The 21,848-nt window shown below is 34.9% G+C and overlaps 1 protein-coding gene across 7 annotated transcripts in view; it reads left to right on the forward strand.

Annotated features, from left to right (window-relative positions):
• The window catches only part of CNTLN (centlein), a 294,410-nt gene that overhangs the window by 235,026 nt on the left and 37,536 nt on the right, over positions 1 to 21,848 (forward strand). For all 7 annotated transcript variants that reach the window (XM_073880839.1, XM_073880843.1, XM_073880842.1 and 4 more), the window contains exon 19: positions 18,778 to 18,969. In XM_073880839.1, the coding sequence (XP_073736940.1) occupies positions 18,778 to 18,969 (192 nt within the window). The remainder of the gene's footprint in view (positions 1 to 18,777; positions 18,970 to 21,848) is intronic.

The following is a 21,848-nucleotide window of genomic DNA, read 5'->3' on the forward strand; positions in this document are numbered from 1 at the left end:
TTTTCATTTGTGTAGATATATGTGATTGCTATTGTATCCTAAACTTACACTTATCTTTGATTTATGTTTATTTATATAACTCTTATTTAAGAGACTGAGGTGTTAAATTGTACTGGACTCATTTTTTTTTCTGTCAGGAATTGTAGAATATTAAATAGCTTCATTTTCATTTTTGTGGTCTGTGTTCATACCTGTAGTGATAATGAAGTAGAAAACTACTCTCTTACTGTATTTCATTGCTAATCTCCAGAGTTTTCTTTTATCTTACCCCAATAGCTTGTGTTGTACACATTCCTTGTAGGGTATTCAGTTTATATATGTCAGATTCTCTAGGGCCGTGGCTTTTGCCAGATGAAGCACTTTTGATTTTGAAGCTGATGAAACACAGTGCTATTATTGATCTGTGCATGACATAGCCTGTCTGTCTCCTAGCAGAGTGTAGCAACATTTATCCAGGAATTTGTGAAATGTCACTCGGATCATGTTCGCAAGGTAAACTGTGCAAAAACCAGGATCTGAGCTGAGAATCCATGTGGAATTGGACGTGACTGTCTTATTCCTATGTCTTATCTTCTAGATGAACCAAGTGATATTTGTTAACAGAATGTCTGTGTCTTATATTAGACTTTGTAAGGAACTATTATCACTCAGAACACTATGTACTGTGAAATCATACTTCTTATACTCTGTTTTCAGATGCACTTGTGATCTGACACAGAAAATAGAAAGATAAGAAAATAGGACCTGAAAACATCAGTTAGAAATTTATTTTCTGTTTATAATAAACCAGTGTTAGGATATATTGCACAGTCTTATATTCCTAGTAGTGTTTTTATTCTTTGCATCAATGTACTTTGAGGTAAGTATGTCTTGTTAAAATATCAACGTGTCTAGAAGTGACAAATTACAACATTTTTCACCATTATGGAATCATTGTGATATTTAATTATGCATATGTTTTCGAGTTTGGTTTTAAATGCCTAAAATTTTGATTTGCACATGGGTAGATGTATTTGTTACAATTTATTTTAGTTTAATATACCTAACATAGGTAAGTAACTCTAATAATAGGATATTCAATGATAAATTAAACATTATCTTTGACTGTTATATAATATACTACTAAGAGAGTTGGACATATATATCACAATGCAAAGAAATTATAATTATCTATCTATAGTGTGTGTATGTGTTTATATGTGTGTGTGTTTAACATATACCATGGATATGTAGACAGTCATTCATCATAGTCATTATTTATTTATTTATTTATTTATTAAAGATTTTATTTATTTATTTGACAGAGAGAGAGACGGTGAGAGAGGGAACACAGGCAGGGGGAGTGGGAGAGGGAGAAGCAGGCTTCCCACGGAGCAGGGAGCCCGATGCGGGGCTCCATCCCAGGATCCTGGGATCATGACCTGAGCCAAAGGCAGACACTTAACGACTGAGCCACCCAGGCGCACCCATCATAGTCATTATTTAGTAAGCCTTTTGAGGAGGTAGCATTTGGCTTTCAAAATAGTAGCATACAACTTTCAAAATAAAACTAAACTATAAGTCTAATTTTGCATGTTGTATGAATGGAACAAAGCCATTGGAAGAAGGAAAGCTTGAAAAGGCATCAAGGTGAGAAAGTAGTTTGTTGAGACTAGTGAATAATCTGGTATAGCTGTGGTTCTCAACTCTAGCTGCATGTTCTCACTTGCAGAACTTTGAAAAATACTTACACCCATGCCCTACCCTAGACCAGTTAAATCTGAATATCTCTGTGGTGATCCTTATACATTGCTAGTTTTTAAAAGCTTTCAGGTGGTTCTGATATACAGCTAGGTATGAGACTAAACTTTGAGAAAATAGAAATTAAATGGAAACAAGTAAATAAGAGACTGTTTAAATATAGCAAAAGATGACAAATAACTAGAGAATACCAATAGAATAGGATAGGATAGAATAGAATAGAATAGAATAGAAAAGAAAGAAAGAAAGAAAGAAAGAAAGAAAGAAAGAAAGAAAGAAAGAAAAGAGATTTTACAATGGTATAACACACAGTTTGATGACCGATCCTATATGGGAAGGTAAAAAACAAAAAGTGAAGTCTTTAAGATATCTATCAGTATTCTAATTAAAGTGACTAGAAAGTTGATGATAGACTATATCTGTGACAATATTATATAATAAATACTGTGGGAGGAAAAAAACCTCATATAAAAACATACCAGGAAAGTTGGACAAAATATAACAAATATAAATGTACACCATTTAAATATATAGAGCATAACAACAACAACAACAAAAGATGTAAATCCCTAGGGGCTAAAATCAGTGACAGCTTACCGCTATAACCAATGGCAATTTGTCACTGAAGTGAGGGTATCAGGTGAGCTGCAGGATATTTAGTGTCAAATGTAGAGGAGAGGCCAGGGCTAGAGGTATGAATTTTGAAGTTATGAGAATTTAGATCGTATTTTAAAATGTGAAGCTGGGATGGGATCACTTAGGGAGTGAAGATAGACAAAAAAGAGGATAGGTCCCAGGTCTGAGTCCAGGGCCCTCCAACCTTTCGAGTTTGGACAGACGGGGAAGAACCAGAAGAGGAGAGGCCAGTTAAGTAGAAAGAAAACCAAGAGGATGGAGTATCTAAAAGCCAAGTGATGAAAGGATTTCAAGGACTAGTAAATGACTAACTGTGTCAAATGCTGCTGAGTAGAATGAGTCCATGAGAGGAACTAAGAAATGGGAAGAGAAGGAGAGGAATTGGAGAATATAGTTAAATATGCATACTTTTTAGAGTTATCTCAAGGAATTTTGCTCTAAAGGAGAATAGGTGTAAACTAATAAATAAACAATATATGTAAATATGAACATTTAATAACGAGCTCAAAATAAATAATGCAAAAATTGCAAATTTTATTACTTTTAAGATGAAGCTGACAGTCATTAAGCATATACTTTATTTGAACAAAACAATAAAAAGTCTCGCTCTAAATATTTATCAAAAATATTCACATAATTAAGCCAAAAAAAGCTCTCCACAAATTTTAAATATTTGGTGGCATATAAAAAGTATTGTCTAGACAAACCATGAGAGACTATGGACTCTGGGAAACCAACTGAGGGTTCTAGAAGGGAGGGGGTGGGGGATGGGTTAGCCTGGTGATGGATATTAAAGAGGGCACGTTCTGCGTGGAGCACTGGGTGTTATACGCAAACAATGAATTATGGAACACTACATAAAAAACTATGATGTAATGTATGGTGAGTAACATAACATAATAAAAAAATATTGTCTAACATAAGTTAAATTAGAAATCAGTTTAAAAGCTTAACTTTGAAAATTCTGATGCAAACTTATAGAGACATTTCCAAATAACTAATGGGTCAAAGAAGAAAATAAAATAAAAATGAGAGAATACTCAAATTGAATGATATCAAAACTTGTAGGGTGCACTCAGATGGAAATGTGTACCTTTAAATACAGTAAGACTAGAGAAAGGTTAAAAATTAATGAGCTACCAGTGTAATTGGTTACATTCAATTTAAGAATGAGCAATTAAATAATCCCAAAGAAAATAGAAAGAAGGAAATATTAAGGACAAAACTTGATATTGTAGAAAGCAAACATGCAGTAGACAAGATCAAAAAAACTAGAAGCTGGATCACTGATACTAATAAATTGACAAGCAATAGCAAGTGTTGATGGGGATATAGATGAATTAAAACTTTCATACATTGCTGGTGGGAATGGAAAGTGGTGTACTGTTTTGGAAAACAGTTTGGCAGTTCCTCAAAAGGCAAAATATAGACTTACCATATGATTCAGCAATTCCACTTAGGTGTATACGGAAGAGAATTGGAAACAGAAATTCACATAACAACTGTACATGAATGTTCATAGCAGCATTATTCATAATAGCCCAAAAGTGGAAACACCCCAAACACCCATACAATGGATAATCATTCAGCAATAAAAAAAGTAATGAAGTAGTGACAAAAGCTACAACATGGATGAACCTTGAAAACATGCCCAGTGGAAGAAGTCAGTCACTGAAGATCAAATACAGTAATATTTCACTTATATGGGATGTTCAGAAAAGGTAAAGTGTATAGAGACAAAAAGTAGATTAGAGATTGTATAGGCACAGGGTTGGGAAAGGAGGTGTCTGTAAGTGGGCATGAGGTTTCTTTCTGGAATGATGGAAATATTCTAAAATTAGTGTTTAGTGATAATTGCACAACTCTATAAATATACTAAAAGTCATTCAATCAGATACTTTCAAAATGGATGAATTTCATCTATGCAAATTATACCTTAAGCTATCAATAAAAAAGTAATCCACATTATGAACAGTTTGTGAGATTGGAATTTGAGTTTTATATGTAAGTTCTGCTAGGCATACACATTTTCCCAAAGAATAGAAAAAAGAAGTAAATTCCTCCTCATTTTATGAGGGTACTAAAACTGTAACACAACAACAAGATAGGGAAATATGAGAAAGGAAAATTAAAGGCTCATCTCAGCCATGAACATGTATGAATATTCCTAAACTATTAGCAAATCTAATCAATGTATGATAAATAAATATCATAAATAAGTGAAGATAATTCCAGAAATAAACAGGTTGTTTTCATCATTAGAAAATTTATTTATATAATTCATTACTACAACAAAGAAAGGGGCGAATTCCTTTTGTGAGAAATCCAGAAACCAACGGGAAGAGGCACTGCACCCCTCGTAGGTGAGAAGCTAGCTATATTCAAATTGCTTGTGGCATTCTTTCAACTTAATCCCTCCCCCTATCCCACTGCCTTGTGATCCAGAGGAAACTCCTGGTTTCTAGGTCCTTCCTGAGGAGAGAAGTATACTGGACCTTATGTCCAGCATTTTGGCTTTTCAGCAAGCCTGTGGGAATGGCTTCTTTCTCACCTGTCTCAGAGCGGTGATGGGACCTGCCATACTCTAGATGCCTGCCATACTCTAGATGCCTGCCATACTCTAGATTGAGAACCAAAAGAACTGGATGGCCTGCTGCTGTTGCTGAGGACCCATGCCATACCAGACAGAAGCTGATACAGCTTGAAGCAGAAGTTCCTCTCAGGGAGAGAGAGAGAAGAGTGGAACAGGTATCCACTGCTGCGGCTTTTAGGGGGAGAGTGCCTGAGGGACTTGTTTCTTGCTCATCTTAAACCTCAGACAGGACCCATATACTCTAGAAGGCTGGGGACCACTAAGAACTAGACAAGAGTTGGATGGCATGCTGCTGGTCCACAAGGCCTTTGGTGCAGCAGACAGAAGCTGATCCAGAAAGAAGAAGAATGGAGTGTGTATACAATGTCGCAGCTCTTCAGGGGCTGCCTGAGGGACTAGTTTCTGTCTAGCCAGTTGGGGCACCGGTGGGACTGGGTGTCTGGGGGCTGCTGAGAATAAAAAAGAGCTGGGTGGCATGTTGCTGCTTCTGAGGACCCCAGTATAACAGACAGTCACCAGAGTGAGCAAGGGATTATGAGCTCCTGGGAAGTAAACAGAAAATTTATTTAATTAGAAATCTACACATACTAGCTCAGATAAGTCACATCCAGAGAAAAGTTTTAGAGCCTCCAGAATCTCTAGCTGGGCTGATCATGGGGAAGGTTTTTCCCTATGTGAAGCCAGTTTGTAAAGACTGAAAGAGGTGGATGTTTGTTTCTTCAAGTGCACGGATAGCAGCACAAAGTTACAAGGAACACAAACGGTAAAATGGCCCAATCAGAGGAAAAAAATAAATTTCCAGAAACTGACCCTAAAGAAACAGAGGTATATGAATGATCTGAAAAGAATCTGGAAATACAGAACTTGAAGAACACTATAGACTAATTGGACCTACCAGACATATACAGAAAACTGCACCCAACTACAGTATACTGTTCAAGTGCACATGGAACATTCTGCAGGATAGACCACATGTTAGGCCACAGTATAAGTCTTAAATTCAAGAAAATTGAAACCATGCAAAGTATCTTTTCTGACCACAATGGACTAAAACTAGAAATGAATAGCAGAAGGAAAACTGTAAAACCCACAAATATATGGAAGTTAAACAACATACTCTTAACCAGTGGGTCAAAGAAGTCACCAGGGAAATTAGAAAATACCATGAGAGAAATGAAATGAAAACACAGCGTAGCAAAACGTATGGATGCAGTGAAAGCATATTGAGAGGGATGTTTAAATACTGTACTCTATGCTTACAGATTGGTTAAGAGGATAAATCTTGTTATGTGATTTTTACAACAATGAAAAACCAGAGGACAGTATTTTGATACAATTAAATAACTGTTCATGATAAAATTCTCTTAGTAAACTGGATACAGCAGAGAACTTTGTTAAAAAAGTATGTACCAAAAACCTGAAACAGCCATCATACTTAATGGTGGAAGTAAAAACCATTCCTTTTACCATCAGGAGAAGGACATTTATGTCTGCCATCATTGCTTGTCTTACACGTTGTACTAGAGAGCACAGGCACTAAGAAAAAGAAATGAAAGTTAAAAGTGTTAGAGATGAAGAAGCAAAAGCATCATTAGTTTCAAACACTGTACTGTCTGCACAGAATCTCAAGACAAATTAATAATAGATTTCAGCAAGATTGCTGGATATAAAGTCAATACATGCTAAGATGATATTTATATGTACCAGCAATCAACAGAATATGCAGTCTTAAAAAAATATTATTTAAGTAATAGCAGGAATTATATGGTATCCAGGAATGGAAGACGCATCCCAACTTCAGTGATGTTAAAATGTGAAAAGGGAATGTCTTAAAATCACTCTATATTTGTTTTGGAAATACACATATATGTATTAAAAGTATAAAGAAATGTAAGGCAATGATAAACACCAAAGGTGTTCAAATAGTGATTATTTCTGGTGAGTTAGAGGAGATTAGGTTCATAGTCTTCAACTCTATTGGCAATACAGTGTCTTTGTTGAATGGTTGATACATGAGTGAGTTTTCATTGTATTTTTCTTTGTGTATCTACTGCATATTTGATATGTATCATAAAAATGAAGAAACCTATCGGTGTCGTTATTCCACAGAAAGAATGGTGGAGGTAGAACACATTTTTTCAGTAAGATAATAAATTTGGGGGAGTATCTTATATATGGACAGAAGAGGAATCAGAAGAAGTAAGCGAGTGCTGTGATACAGAAACAAGGGAGGGAAGATTTGTTATAAGCAAAAGAGAAGAGTTGTTTCACAGTGTAGGATGCCATAGAGGAATTAAAGATAGAATAACAAGGAAGAGCTTGTTGGACTTTCCTTAAAAGGTTTTATTAGCAGAACTCTCTTGATAGCAAATATCAGAAACTAAACTCAAACTAATATAAGGGGGAAAAAAAAAAGCTCACCAAATCAAAGGACGAACTGCAGAGAATAGCCTTGGAAAGAGGTAGTGGTACCTGAAACCAGACACTTATGTCTTCAGTGTTAATCCTTATCTCACAGCTCTTCTCTCTGACCATCTTTTTCATGTGTCCCTGGCCATATGGTGACATCCTTCTAGCTTAGACCCCAGAAAAGAAAGGGATTTCTTTCTCATCTTTTCTATCTTTCCTTGATTTACATGGTTTATAAATTTCTGGCCCACATGAAAAAATATACTTTTTTTGTATGTAATTTTTGGTTAGGGTTTAGGTTCATTTCATTATATGCATATTTTTCATCTACAGGAGTAACTGGGAGGAAATTTAAAAGTCATGTAGGATACAGGGCAGTTTCTGTTGGGCAGGACTGATGTACACATTCTGCTGTATCTGGTGCTCCTATGAGCTCTCACCCATTTCAATGCCACTCTAATTTCCAAAATACATATCTAAGTCCTAGGAATTCTTTAAGAACTACTGTTACAGGAGGAAAGCAGAGAAACCAGCTCAATTAATAAAAATTAATTTGAGTTCTTTTACTCCAGACTACCCTCTTCCTAAAGATCGATATGAATCAGAATATTTCACATAGCACAAATTTATTGAGTGATTACTCTGTTAGGTTAAGGCTTACTGTTTGAAAGAATATGATAAACAGAAGACAGTTCTAGATAGAAAATGGAGTGAAGGATGATGGAAGAAGTTCCTGTGTGAAATTTTTGTGTTTAGAAAAAGCTTTTTTTTTTTTTAAAAAAGAGCTTTTTAATGAAACCTTTGAGAAATACCTTGTATAATATCATTTAAATCCAAGCCTTGTAAATCTTCTTTCCTCCTTTAAAAGAAATTTCTACTTTATGCCATGATTTTTTTTAGTAATTTTCACATATGTTCGTTTTTGATTTTTAAAAAAATCCCATTTTAAATGTTATAAGTAACCTTTTATCTTACCAGGTCCAAAGTTTGCAAAAACCATTCTTTTAAAGAAATGTCCATACTTTTACTCCCTTAAATCTTATGAAACTTACAAAGGAAATAGAGAAAACATTAAGTTGTTTCCCTTGAGAATTTTAATAAGGTATATTTATAAATGTAATCAAAATCATATGAATACTTAGTATTACTGCTATTAAATTTGTAATAAGTTGTAGGATTTTTGAAATTCCCCAGCTGGCTTTCATCCAAGTAATTTGTTTTCAGAGCTTATGTAGTACAACTGAGGAAATAACATGCCGAAATCAAATACATTGACCCTCTCAGTTAAATATTTCAATAAGTATTAAGATGCTATTCACATTTAGCATATACTTAAGAAATGTATATCCTTTTACTAGTTCAAGTGTATAAAGTTGGAGCTAGAAATGATGATCTTAAACTTTTGGATTTATTTCCCCAGAAGTCAGTAACATTTCATTTGGATAATGCACTGTTTCTATGAATTGATTCCAGTGTTACATAAATAAATTTAATGTTGATATACATGTATTTTAGCAGCTTACTAATTGAAAATGCTTTTATCTTTGGAAAATATGAATTATAGAAATATATCCTGGTCTGTTATAAATTTTTTGAAATCAAAGATTATTTTTAGGAATATCAATGCCTTTTGAAGTTGATATAGAGTATTATGAGCAATTTTTAATTATCTAGATTCTCACTTCCAGTTAGTAACAATACTATACATACTAGTTTCTTTAAGCCTGTTCACAAAGGCCTTTTGTGCAGTACAATACAATACAATAAGTAAATCACCCTACTAGAATGGAAAAACAATCAAATAAAAGTATTGAAATCTGTTGTGTAGGAAAACCAAGTTTAATTAAAGGAGAATGAGGCATTCTTCATGAGACTTCTGCAGATATTCTAGAATTTGATAGCCTCTGTTCCTAATAACTCAATCATTATCTATAACTTCGCTTAAAATTTTATGGCTGTTCTTTACTTACAGTATTAATATCACCCTGAAATACTAGCTATTATTTCTGGTGATTTGGGAAGGTTTTTTTTTTTTTTCCTTTTCTTCATTGTTTGAGTAGTTTAACTGGGGTGGATTCTTTTCCTACTGCCCCCTTACAACTTATGTAACTGAAATAAATATTGACAAAAGGGGTGGAGGAAGACTAGAATTGAGGAGAATAGGTATATATAGGACAAGTGAGGAATAGATACTTCTGTGTTGAATTAGCTGAGCTTAAGCAGTGGAAAGCAGAAATAGAATGAAAAAAAAAGTTTAGAAAGACAGCACTCAGTTTTTTCTTTAGAATGGCATATGTATTGCCATTCTCTCTCATTTCCTCTTGGGGAAGGGAATCAGAATGGGAATGCATTGCACCTTCCTTGGTGGTCATTGGTAAGCATGCCATGGCCATGTGCGTATCAAGTGTCTAGGAGGGCTGGAACTGGTCTGATAATATTACCATATGAACATTGAGAAATTCTTACAATAGCAATGATGATGAATTATTCTGGATATACTTTTTGTTCTGAATATCTATCTCGGTATTTCATACTTGGTATGTAAGTTTTGAAGGGGCATTTATTTTAGTAATTAGAATAGAGGATTGGAAATAACAACAAACCTATAGTTGAGCTCCTCTTACTGTGAATAAATCAAATATTGATTGTTTCCCCCAAATATTGGAAAGTCAATTTTATTAGTTAATTTTCCAAATTTCATATATAATACATTTTTACTGAACCTTTTTCCTTAGTTTTGGGGGCAGAAGTTTAAGTGATGTGGTTTAACTTCCATCCAGTTAAAAGTCATTAGTTTAGTTATTCCGATTATTTTGAAACACATAAATTGCTATTATCACTTAGATTAATATTTACTATAAATGCCTCTCACATCAAAACTATTAGTACAAATTAAGGGGTACATGTTAAATGTTTTCATTGTTTGGGGCTGTTTTGAGAAAAGTATTAGTAAACTGTTTTAAATGATTTGGCTTTTGTAATAGTGCTGATTTTCATTTTGAGAAATCGTATTCAAACATATTTATGAAATTATCTAATTGGGCATCACTTAGAACTCACATCACAAAGTGTAAGGGCATTGAATTAATTTTACTTCCTGTAAATGTTACTGAAAGTAGCATATCTCTTATCCATATGCAGATATCCATACTTCTTTGATAGAATCTAATTTGAACGCATCAAGACAGATTGGCATTTCCAGTACCATAAAAAAATGGCTTTGTTAATTGCAAACCATATTTAGTATGACCTTATAACAAAGTAGTACCTTAAGTGTCATGCTTTGTCTTTAATGTGCACTCTGGAGCTACGTTCATCCGTACTAGACAACTGCACTTCATGAAAAGAGTTTTTTTCTTGATAGGCAATTAGCAGTAATTAGGAAGATTCACCTCAGGAGGATGTCAACATGAGATTGTTTTAAAAAGTTGAATGTCAGTGACTTAAAAAGAAAGTTCTTCTGACACATATGTATGGCATGTGAAACATGAAATGTTAATTTAACTTTTCTGCTTATTATTCATGCACAATATTATTTTGTCATTCAGACACTACACTGACAGAGTGTAAAGGGTGTTAAAATAGTGCTGCTAGAATAAAAAGAGGATTAATCTTCCATTGGCCAATTAGCCAAAGGGTAGTTAATGGTCTCTAAAGGCTACTGAAGTCTAACTACTAGCAAAAGCATTGGTGAAAAGTCCTCTACATTACCTTCATTTGCTTGACATTTTGTGAAACATACTATAGGCTTTTAATAACTGCATTTGTCAGAAAATATTTTATAAATGAGTGATATAATAACAGTGTATTTTTCATAAGAAATTTTGTTACATAAATAATTCCATGTCTGCCTGAGATCTTTGTTCTTTTTTTTTTTTTGGTTAGTGGTTTTAATTTTTAATTCTTTTCTTGAAGATCTCAAATATCATCACAAAGAAAAACTCACGTTTTCAATTTATAACACTTGTTACTAACTTGGAGTTATTAATCTGAACTATTTATCTTTTTAGATAAATACTTATATGGAAAATACTCTACTAATAACCTAGAAACCCATGTAATTTTCTTTGTAGCTCATATAATGTTTTAATTAAGTGACTGTGCTTTTAGTCTTCTAAATGGACAATACAGAATTTTATTTCCTTCAGTTTTTTTTTCTTGTAGAAGAATACCAATAGTCCCTGACTTACCTTGTTCCCATTTATGATGATGTGAAAGCTATATGCATTCCACAGAAATCATACTTTGAATTTTGATTTTTGATCTTTTCCTGGGCTAGTGCTATGTTGTCCAGTTCTCTCTATGATGCTGGCAGGGAAGCAGCTGTGGCTCCCAGTCAGCCATGCGATCATGAGGGTGAACAACCAATGCACTTACAGCCATTCTGTATCCATACAGTCATTCTCTTTTTCACTTTCAGTATGGTATTTAATAAATTACTTGAGCTATTGAACACTTTATTATAAAACAGGCCTTGTGTTTGATGATGTTGCCTAATTGTAGGCTTATGTAAGTGTCCTGAGCACATTTAAGGCATGTGAGGCTAAATTCTGATGTTCAGTAGGTTAGGTATATTAAATGCATTTTTGGCTTATAATACTTTTAACTTATGATGAGTTTGTCAGGATGTAACCCCATCATAAGTCAAGGAAGACCTGTATTACCATTGAAAGAATATTGATTTTATTTACAGGAAGGAGAACTAACATTAAGATCATGGTGACTTTCTAGGAGATTCTTGCCTATAGAATTTACGTAGGTATTATTCAATTAGAATTTTCTCTCCAGTCTTTTTTGCTTTAATTCTGGTAACAAAATTATTATGTAATAATTTTTAAAAGTTATAATAATAAGATTCTTAAATTGCTGCCACTGCTTAAGTGTGGACCAGAATAATCTGATTGTGAGATATAGATCAATTTATTTGTGTATTCAACATGAAATAACATCATTCCACATTCTCAGTCCTATGTAGAATTTAAGATGAAAGATTTGGGTGAAGTAATTGGAAACAGACAATTGCCATTGAATGATTGTTTTTCCTTACTTTGACTGTCAAGGCCTTTAGGTTTCACAAGGAGAAAGAAAAATCAGAGACTCCCCTATTGTTAGAGATAAGAGCTAACCCTCACTTTTTACTCGTTTTATAGACTGACCTTTTCCAATATTTGACATCTAACCTTTTCCCTAGGATGAACTGGAAAGAATCCTCCCACCAACTATTTTTTCCATAGGCTTCTCAGAAACCCTGCTCCTGTGACCCATTCAGCCTCATGTTAGGCTGGATTTTCTAGAATTTCCATGTGTCTACATTTCAGATCCCACTATCCCAACTAAAACTGTTTTCTGAAGTTTTTAGATAGTTCATTACTTTCAATTTCCAATCCCCCGTGAAAAACACGGGGAGAACTGAACAGTGTCTTTCAGTGCTATAAAGTGATTACTGTCCAGCAAAAAACGTTAGGTAAGAATCAGTCTTTTGGGGCACCTGGGTAGCTCAGTTGGTTAAGCATCTGACTTCAGCTCAGGTGTTGATCTCAGGATCCTGGGATCAAGCCCCACGTTGAGCCCCATGTCGAGCCCTGCACTGGGCTCCCCATCCGGCTCCATCCTCAGTGGGGGGTCCAGTTGTGCCTCTGCCCCTCCCCCCGCTCATTCTCTCTCAAATAAATAAATAAAATCTTAAAAAGAAAAAAAAGAATCAGAAGAGTTGTGCCACCCTGTCCTTTTCCCTGGAGCACTGCTCCTAAACTTAGTGAAAGCTCCCAAGTGTTTTCTTTTCCTTTTCCTTCGCGACTAGCATCATATCCATTAAATAGTCAGATGTTGAATATTTTGTTCTTTGGTGACATCAAGATTAAAGTTACTCTAAAAATACATTATTTTAGGGAGTGATTAGAGAAATGATTCTTTCAATTCTGATTTTTTTTTCCTACACCCTTTGCATCATTTCACTTGGACTCGAGGATATTTTCCATAGGCCCAGTTTTAGTTTTTCTGATAATTCATTCTTGAACATTAAAATGTTTACCGAGGCTCCCTGCTGGAAAAGAGATCCTCCCTCCTGTCAGGATTGCTCTCAGTTTACTCACCAGTGTTTGGGGAGATACCTTCTCTAGAGTAAAACAACATATACATTCATTACGTCACGGTTTCCATGGGTGATGAGTCTGGCACAGCTTAGTGAGACCCTGTTCTCAGAGTATCACAAGGCTGTGTTATCACAGAATGTCACATTAGTGTGTCTTCCAGGCTGGCTTCCTTTCCGGAGCTCAGGCTTTTCTTCCAAGCTCATGTGTTTGTTGGAAAAATTCGGTTCCTTGTGATTATAGGACTGAGTTCCTGGTTTTCTTGTTGACTGCCAGTCAAGGACCATTCTCAGTTCCTGAGGCCTTCCTTAGGTTCTTGTCTTATTACCCCCTCCACAATCCTCTCATAAGATGGCCACTTACTTCTTCAAGGCCGGCAGGAGAATCTCTCTGACCTCAGGGGAGCCCCTGGATTTCTTGTAAAGGCCTTGCCTGATTAGGTCAGGACCAGCCAGGATAATTTTGCTTTTGATTGACTCAAAGTCATGTGATTAGGGACCATAATTTAAAGAATGCCTTTTGCATATTAACATACACAAATAATATAATCATGGGAGTGATAGCTCATTATATTCGCAGGTCTCACTCACATACAAGGGAAGGGTATTTTACAGGGCGTGGGTCATTGGGGGTCATCTGAGGATTCTGCCTACCCCAGAGCTCCTTACTGAAGAATGAATTCTTCAATATATTTTGTTTCTTCTTACAGTTGCTTAGAGGGTTCTTTCCTTCTCAGAGACTTATGCTTCTTCAGTGTTCTATTTAAATAAATAATAACTAGGGTCTAGTTTTAAACTTTATAGTGTTAAGTTCTACTTTATAAGCTTTGGTTAGAGTAATTGACTACACATAAATCAATACAAATCTCAGTACTTATTCTCAGTGAAGTCAACTTTTAAATTGAAATAGACTTTTAAAAGATTGGTATATCTTTTAAGGGAGGAATTTTCTGTATATGTTTATATGTATACTTAACATTTTATATATATCACGAAGTTTTTTTTTAAAATCCAGGTTCTCTTTAAGGGAGGAATTTGTTGTATATGTTTATATATATACTTAATATTTTATGTATGTCACAAAGTTTTTTTTAAAATCCAGGTTCTCAGCCTTTAAGGTACTTCTCATATGCTTTATGGTAGCATTTACCGCAAGATAGTGCTAACAGTAGTGCTGTAAATTTAAAATTTACCAAGTGCTGTCGTAATTCTTTAAAAAAAATCTGCCCTCAAAATGACCTTTGCTAGGTAGACAAACATCATCTCTGTTATTAAATGAGGAAACAATGTCAAGTGCTAATTAGCATCACACTGAACTGGTAAGCAGTAGATCCAAAGCTAAAATCCAGAAATTATGACTCTCCATGTGTTTTATTATTATTTATGGTTTTAATATAAATGACATATTTTAAATGTTTGGAGGTGGTAAAGTATTAATATAGAAATAGGATCATGCTTTTGATAAAAGAGAAAAGCAACAATTTTAAGGGTAATCTTAATTTATTGGTAAATTTTAAGCATACTCTCCTTCTAACGAGGTCACCACAAGTAGTCTCACATGCCAAGCCAAGTGTACACAAAAGAAAGTTATTCATGCTTCTTGTCTTATCTGTAGCATTTCTCAAATAAGAAATAGGATGTTTAAACTGAGAGAAGTTAGTAATAGGGCCATCATTATTTGTCCAAAATTCTAAGGGATAAAGGACTCCAACCTGGGCGCCTGGGTGGCTCAGTTGGTTAAGCGACTGCCTTCGGCTCAGGTCATGATCCTGGAGTCCCAGGATCGAGTCCCGCATCAGGCTCCCTGCTCAGCAGGGACTCCGCTTCTCCCTCTGAACCTCTTCCCTCTCGTGCTCTCTATCTCTCATTCTCTCTCTCTCAAATAAATAAATAAAATCTTTAAAAAAAAAAAAAAAGGACTCCAACCTGATGGAATATATGATTTGTTTATTTCTTCTATTTCAACACATGCCCTGTAGCTTTTCTGGGCATGTATAATTATATTGGAAATACATTTTAAAGATTTTAGATTTTAAATATTGGTTAATTAAAATATGATTTATATTTAATAAATTACAAGTCATGTGATTTACAGTCTCCATAATTTCAGTGTTTCTTCATTTAATAAATTTTTATACTGTCAGATTAAAGTTAAAATCTGCTATGCATGTCTTTTAGAGAACTATATTTATTGGCTTGGTCTTTCCTCCATGAAGGATTTATTTATAGTGTTAGGATCTACTGCTGTGGAAGGAATAGACAGAAATCTAATGTCATACGAGTTTAACAAATGAGAGAAGCTACCGGGACTATTCGTGGGAAGAAAAGAGCCTCATCAAAGTAGAGTTTTCTGTGTTGCCGGAGATTCCACATAGAATTGTAGCCATGAGTTATGTCATACCAAATTAAAATCTTAGAAAGTCTAATTTAGATGCATAACATTCACTTCGGGATTGATAAATGCTCCAGTGCATACTACGTAAGTAAACACTGACAATATTACTTTACTAATAAAAGTGTATTTTAATTTATATAGTGATAAACTAATAGAAAGATTGTAAATATGAGCTGAAATCAATGTGTCTTCATAGCACCATCCATGCTACAAATAAGGAGATTTCAATTTTTGGAACCTTTTTTTTTTTTTTTAAGTATGTTCAGTTAGCCAGCATATAATACATCATGAGTTTTTGTTGTAGTGTTCAATGATTCATTAGTTGCGTATAAACCCAGTGCTCATCCCAACATGTGCCTATCACCCGGTTACCCCAACCCCCCACCCCACTCCTATCTGTAACCCTCAGTTTGGTTCCCAGAGTCCAGAGTCTCTCATGGTTTGTCTCCCTCTCTGATTTCTTCCCATTCAGTTTTTTCTCCCTTCCCCTGTGGTCTTCTGCTCTATTCCTTATGTTCCACATATGAGTGAAACCATATGATAATTGTCTTTCTCTGCTTGACCTATTTCACTTAGCATAATCCCCTCCAGTTCCCTCCATGTCATTGCAAATGGTGGGTATTCATCCTTCCTGATGACTGAGTAATATTCCATTGTATATATGTACCACATCTTTTTTATCCATTCATCTGTTAAAGGGCATCTTGGTTCCTTCCACAGTTTGTCTATTGTGCCTTTCTTTTGGTTCTTACTATACAGAAGGCATTTTTTTAGACACCCTGGGGAAAAAGGCACAGTCCTCTCTCAAGGACTTACTAGGGTTCATGGTTGAAGAATAGACACAGTGCTATGGGAGCTAAGAGAATGGAGAAGCTACTTGTTGAAGAAAAAGAAGAAGGGAAAGAACAGAAGGCTTCATAAAGGAGGAAATACTAAGCTGTTTTTTAAGCATGAGTGAAATTTCAGTGGCAGAAGATGCCAAGTGTAGAGTCATTGATGTAGAAATGGCAGACAGGTTTGGGGTATGGCAGGCAGGTTTGACTTCAGATGATGTTTGGCTGAAACACAAATTGAAGCTAAATCTTAGAGAGCCTTATGAAAACCACAAACATCTGAGCTTTATTCTACTGGGGTAAGAAACCCCCTGAAGGCTTTTTGAATGAGGGATTAAGAGGTCGATGTTGTTTTAGAAAGTTATATAAAAGATGGTTTAAAAATAGGAAGGGCTGCAGGGAGGGGAAGGGCTTTTGCAGTGGTCTTTGTGGGATAGTGAGAGTCTTCATTAAGAAAGTGGCAGAGGGAGTGAATGTGAGAAATATGACATAATTTATAGAACATGACATAATTTATAGAACATGACAATAAACGAGGGAGATGGATTCAAGCTTGGAAAATAACTAAGAAGATTTCAGGGTTAGGGAAATTATGAGTTTGCTTTTAGATATTATTTAGGTAACTTTGATACAATTCATGAATGAATATTTCCTGAAAATATACAGAACCATACCTTTAGATTATAAGTTTAAATATAATCAAAGAGGGGCACCTAGGTGGAGCAGTCAGTTAAGCTTCCAACTCTTGGTTTCTGCTCAGGTCTCAATCTCGTCCATCATGGGATCCAACCCCTCGGGCTCCGCACTCAACTGGAGTCTGCTTGGGATTCTCTCTCCTTTCCGTCTTCCCCTCCCCTGAGTGTGCATGCTCTTTTGCTCTCTCTCTCTCTCAGATAAATAAATCTTAAAAAAAAATAAGTTCAAATATAATCAAAGAATTTTTTTTCACCAAAACATACTTTTTATGCTACCAAAACATAATCTAATATCAAATATATCAAGCCCTAGTTTTGAATCCAATATCTGAACTATTTATACTTAACAGTATAGACATATATACACAAATACATAGGCAATTATTGGTATAGTTCGTAAAAGTTGTGTTTAAATATAGTGTTAATACTTAGATAACTTATTATGTCCCATATTTATATTACTGTACATGTTGGCTACATCTTTTGCTGTTTCTCATTAGAATTTTTCACTAAGATTTTTTGCCCCCTGAGAGATTTCAGTACCATTTTATGTAATTGTTCCTTATGTTAAACTACCATATTATAAGCTTCTCTGGAATAATAAAATAGTACTGCAGTTATCCTCTTAAGGAGCTCCGAGTTGTTATGCCATTATAGCTTGGTGACATTCTGCTGACTGCAGATTGGTGAACGAGAAGGGTTGACATTAAGACCATTTCTTTTACACTATTTCATAAAAACATTATCAGTATGTCTTTTAGTAAAATGTTGATGTCATTAAAAAATTCAAATGTAAGGAGTTTAGTGCAGTTCTATGTGAACATTACAAAGAGGACTTGTCAACTATCAATCAGATGCGTAAGACTGAGCAAATTTGTTTGCACACTATTTATTTGAACTAAATCTCTAATAAGCCTCTTCTGCTAATTGGACTTAACATTTATGTTACTAAATGAGAAGCGTTTTGGCTGCCATAGAGGATGGTAAGACCTACCCAGTGGAATAAACAACTAACATCTGTTACCCTGTCCTGCTCCAGCTTGGCTTTTACCAGTCAAGTACATCAGTCCTGAAGTCAAGGTTATCAAATATGTGAATCTCTGGCTCAGCCATGTATATGTGAAGTCAAAGAAATAGCACATCATGAGTGAAGACCAGCCAACCAAAAGATGCTGGGTACAGCCGGCCCATGTTGTTTTAACCTTTCCAAGCACTACAACCTTAAGCAAAAACTAGTAGGAGTTATGATTTCTGTAAAGTTTATATAATAACTATTTTTAGAATTAATTTCACTTTTTTCTTTAGCATTAGAATTTTATGCTGATAAATGTTAGGTTAAAAGTAATTACTTTTATAATACATTTCTATTTATTTTCTTTTTTAAAAAGAAGCTAAATTTTGATTTGGCTGGGCTTCGGAGGGAAAAAGAAGACTTGCTGAGGAAATTGGAGTCCTCATCTGAAATCACAAGTTTGGCAGAAGAAGTTTCCCGGGTGATAGTTCCACGGATACAGGTCACATCACTTGGTCCTTCAAGGAGCATGGATTTGGAGATGAAGCAATTGCAGTGTAAATTAAAGGTGATTATAAATTTTATTAAACATGAAAACATATATTAAGTTAGTGAATCCTTAAAGACATGTTTATATTGATTCTAATTTAATTCTACTAGTAAGGGTAAATTATGGTATAAATAATCCAAAAGTTATTAATACTATATTTGGCCTCATCATTCTCTTTTAGCCTTGTAGTTTCTTATATGGTGACTCCTAACACTATTCTCTGAGAAAATGAGAAGACACCATGAAATCCTAATTTAGAAGGTGATAGAAACTGGCCATTGTCATTTCTCTTCCATTACTGAACTCCCCTCTACCCTCCATCCCTCCCTCCACTGCACAGAATTCCTTTCAAACTTTAGTGTAAATAGAATTGCTTCCTTCTACACATGAGGAAGGACGAGAGAAATTATGGGGGAGTGGGGAGAAGCACAGAACAGAGATGGTTGGTTTAATAGATTTTAGCAAGTTAAACCTGAGAATAAGAGTAAAAAGGGGTGTTCCTTTTCTTTGTAAAGAATACCATCTAAGTCCAGTTGAAACTATCAACAACTTAAAAATAAGGCTGGCCTCAGTTTAAATAGAATTACCTTGTAAGAAACAGGATTTGTGATATTTAATTGGAAAGTTCATTTTCATACTGTTTAACACAAGCTCGTTTATTCCTCACGTATTTAATTATTTTGTTTGGCGGGTATTGCTAGCTGGGAGCTAAAAGGACAGTGTGTGTGGGACCATCACTATAATGAGAGTCACTAGAAAGAAAGTTCTGGTTGGAAATGCACATAATACATTAGGAACGGAGTAGCTATGACTGTTAAAAGAAAAAAAAAAGGGTAGTAGAATATTGAATTATCAAATAGACTCAGTTTTTAATTCAAAATATGATATGTCCTCTCTCCAATAGTATCTTTATTTTTTTTTTAAAGATTTTATTTATTTATTTGAGAGAGAGAGAATGAGAGAGAGAGAGCATGAGAGGGAGGAGAGTCGGAGGGAGAAGCAGACTCCCTGCTGAGCAGGGAGCCCGTTGTGGGACTCGATCCTGGGACTCCAGGATCATGACCTGAGCCGAAGGCAGTCGCTTAACCAACTGAGCCACCCAGGCACCCTCCAATAGTATCTTTAAATGAAGGATTACTAAGAGGATAAAATAGGATAAAGTTTAAAGTAAATGAGTGTATCATTACTTGAAAATATTTTGCTTTGTTAATAATCAGATATACACAGTGGCATTAATTTAGATATTTCCTGAATATTGTCTTCTTTAGAGTTTTTATGTGCAGAACTTGCCTCAACCACTACATTTTATAAGTTTAAATACCTTACATAATAGAAATATGAGAAAAAATAGTGGTACAAGCTTTAGTGCATACATCTTTTCTTAAAATGCATTTGTTTTGAAAAAGTGGACTAAAACTGACCATTTCAGTGTTAGGTTTCTATGCAGAAGATAAAATCATTGAGATATTCTTTGATCTTACCTATATCTACTACAGAGACTTTGATTCACAATTCTGTGATTCCTCTTATACTTAAGTCTTCAGGCTCCTCATACAGCTTTAGTTTTCACCAAGATAAAATAGAATGTTGGATCCAATAATACCTAATCTGACTTCTAAGATTTTTAAAGTGGTTAATAGCTTTATGCTGACTTATATTTTACTTACTTGGTTTTACTTGCTATGAAAAGGTCTAACATAATTTTTGGAAATAATAGACCCATATCAATATCTCTAGGTTGTTTACATTATGGTTTCCCATGGTGTAAGTTTGCACCCATATATAAATCTCTCTGTACTTTAGAGGAATGTGTGAGTCACAAAGATAAGACTATGAGAATGCCTGGAGTAATTTAGATGTACGTTTGAAGTGAAGTGTCCATATCTAGCCTGGAGTCCTAGGACACTGACCAGGCTACCTAGGGACAGAAAGGATAAATCTTGACCTCTGTCTTGCTTCATGTTTTAAGATGGAAGTACCTTAGAAGACCAGTACCTTAAGTTACATAATACACTCTGCTACTACAAATTTTTGTTTTGATATTTGATTAGTTTGCTAGGTCTGCTCTAACAAAATACCACAGACTGCATGGCTTAAGTAATGGAATTTTTGTCCCTCATAGTTCTGGAGTCTCCAAGTCCAAGATCAAGGTATCCATAGGTTGTAGGTTCTCTCATTAGCTTCTAGATGGCCACCTTCTTTGCTGTGTCCTCACATGGTCATCCCTGAGTCTGTGTGATCTGTTTTTACTCTCTTTCTAATAAGATACCAGTCATATTGGTTAAAGGTCCAACCCGTATGACCTCATGTTACTTTAATTACCTCTTTAAAGGCCTTATCCAAATACAGTCACATTTTGAGGTACTGGGGTTAAGACTTCAACATACAGATTTTGAGGGGATACAATTCAACCCATGACAGATATCGAATTGCTAACATAATAATTTTCCAATAAATAACTTCTTTCTAGTTGATGTTTTTATGCTTAATTAAGAAAAAACTGGTTAGATTTGAATATATTAATACAATGGAATATTATGCAGCCATCAAAAAAATGAAATCTTCCCATTTGCAACAACGTGGATGGAACTAGAGGGTATTAGGCTAAACGAAATAAGTCAATCAGAGAAAGACAAGTATCATATGATCTCACTGATATGAGGAATTCTTAATCTCAGGAAACAAACTGAGGGTTGCTGGAGTGGTGGGGGTTGGGAGGGATGGGGTGGCTGGGTGATGGACACTGGGGAGGGTATGTGCTATGGTGAGCGCTGTGAATTGTGTAAGACTCTTGAATCACAGACCTGTACCTCTGAAACAAATACATTATATGTTAATTTAAAAATTTTAAAAAAAGATTTGAATATATTAAAGTTTACATGTCTTTTTTTATTTTA

The sequence above is a fragment of the Callorhinus ursinus genome, unplaced genomic scaffold (genome assembly GCF_003265705.2).
Source record: "Callorhinus ursinus isolate GAN/ISIS: 27379988/994484 unplaced genomic scaffold, GSC_fseal_2.0 scaffold39, whole genome shotgun sequence".
Lineage (NCBI taxonomy): Eukaryota > Metazoa > Chordata > Mammalia > Carnivora > Otariidae > Callorhinus > Callorhinus ursinus.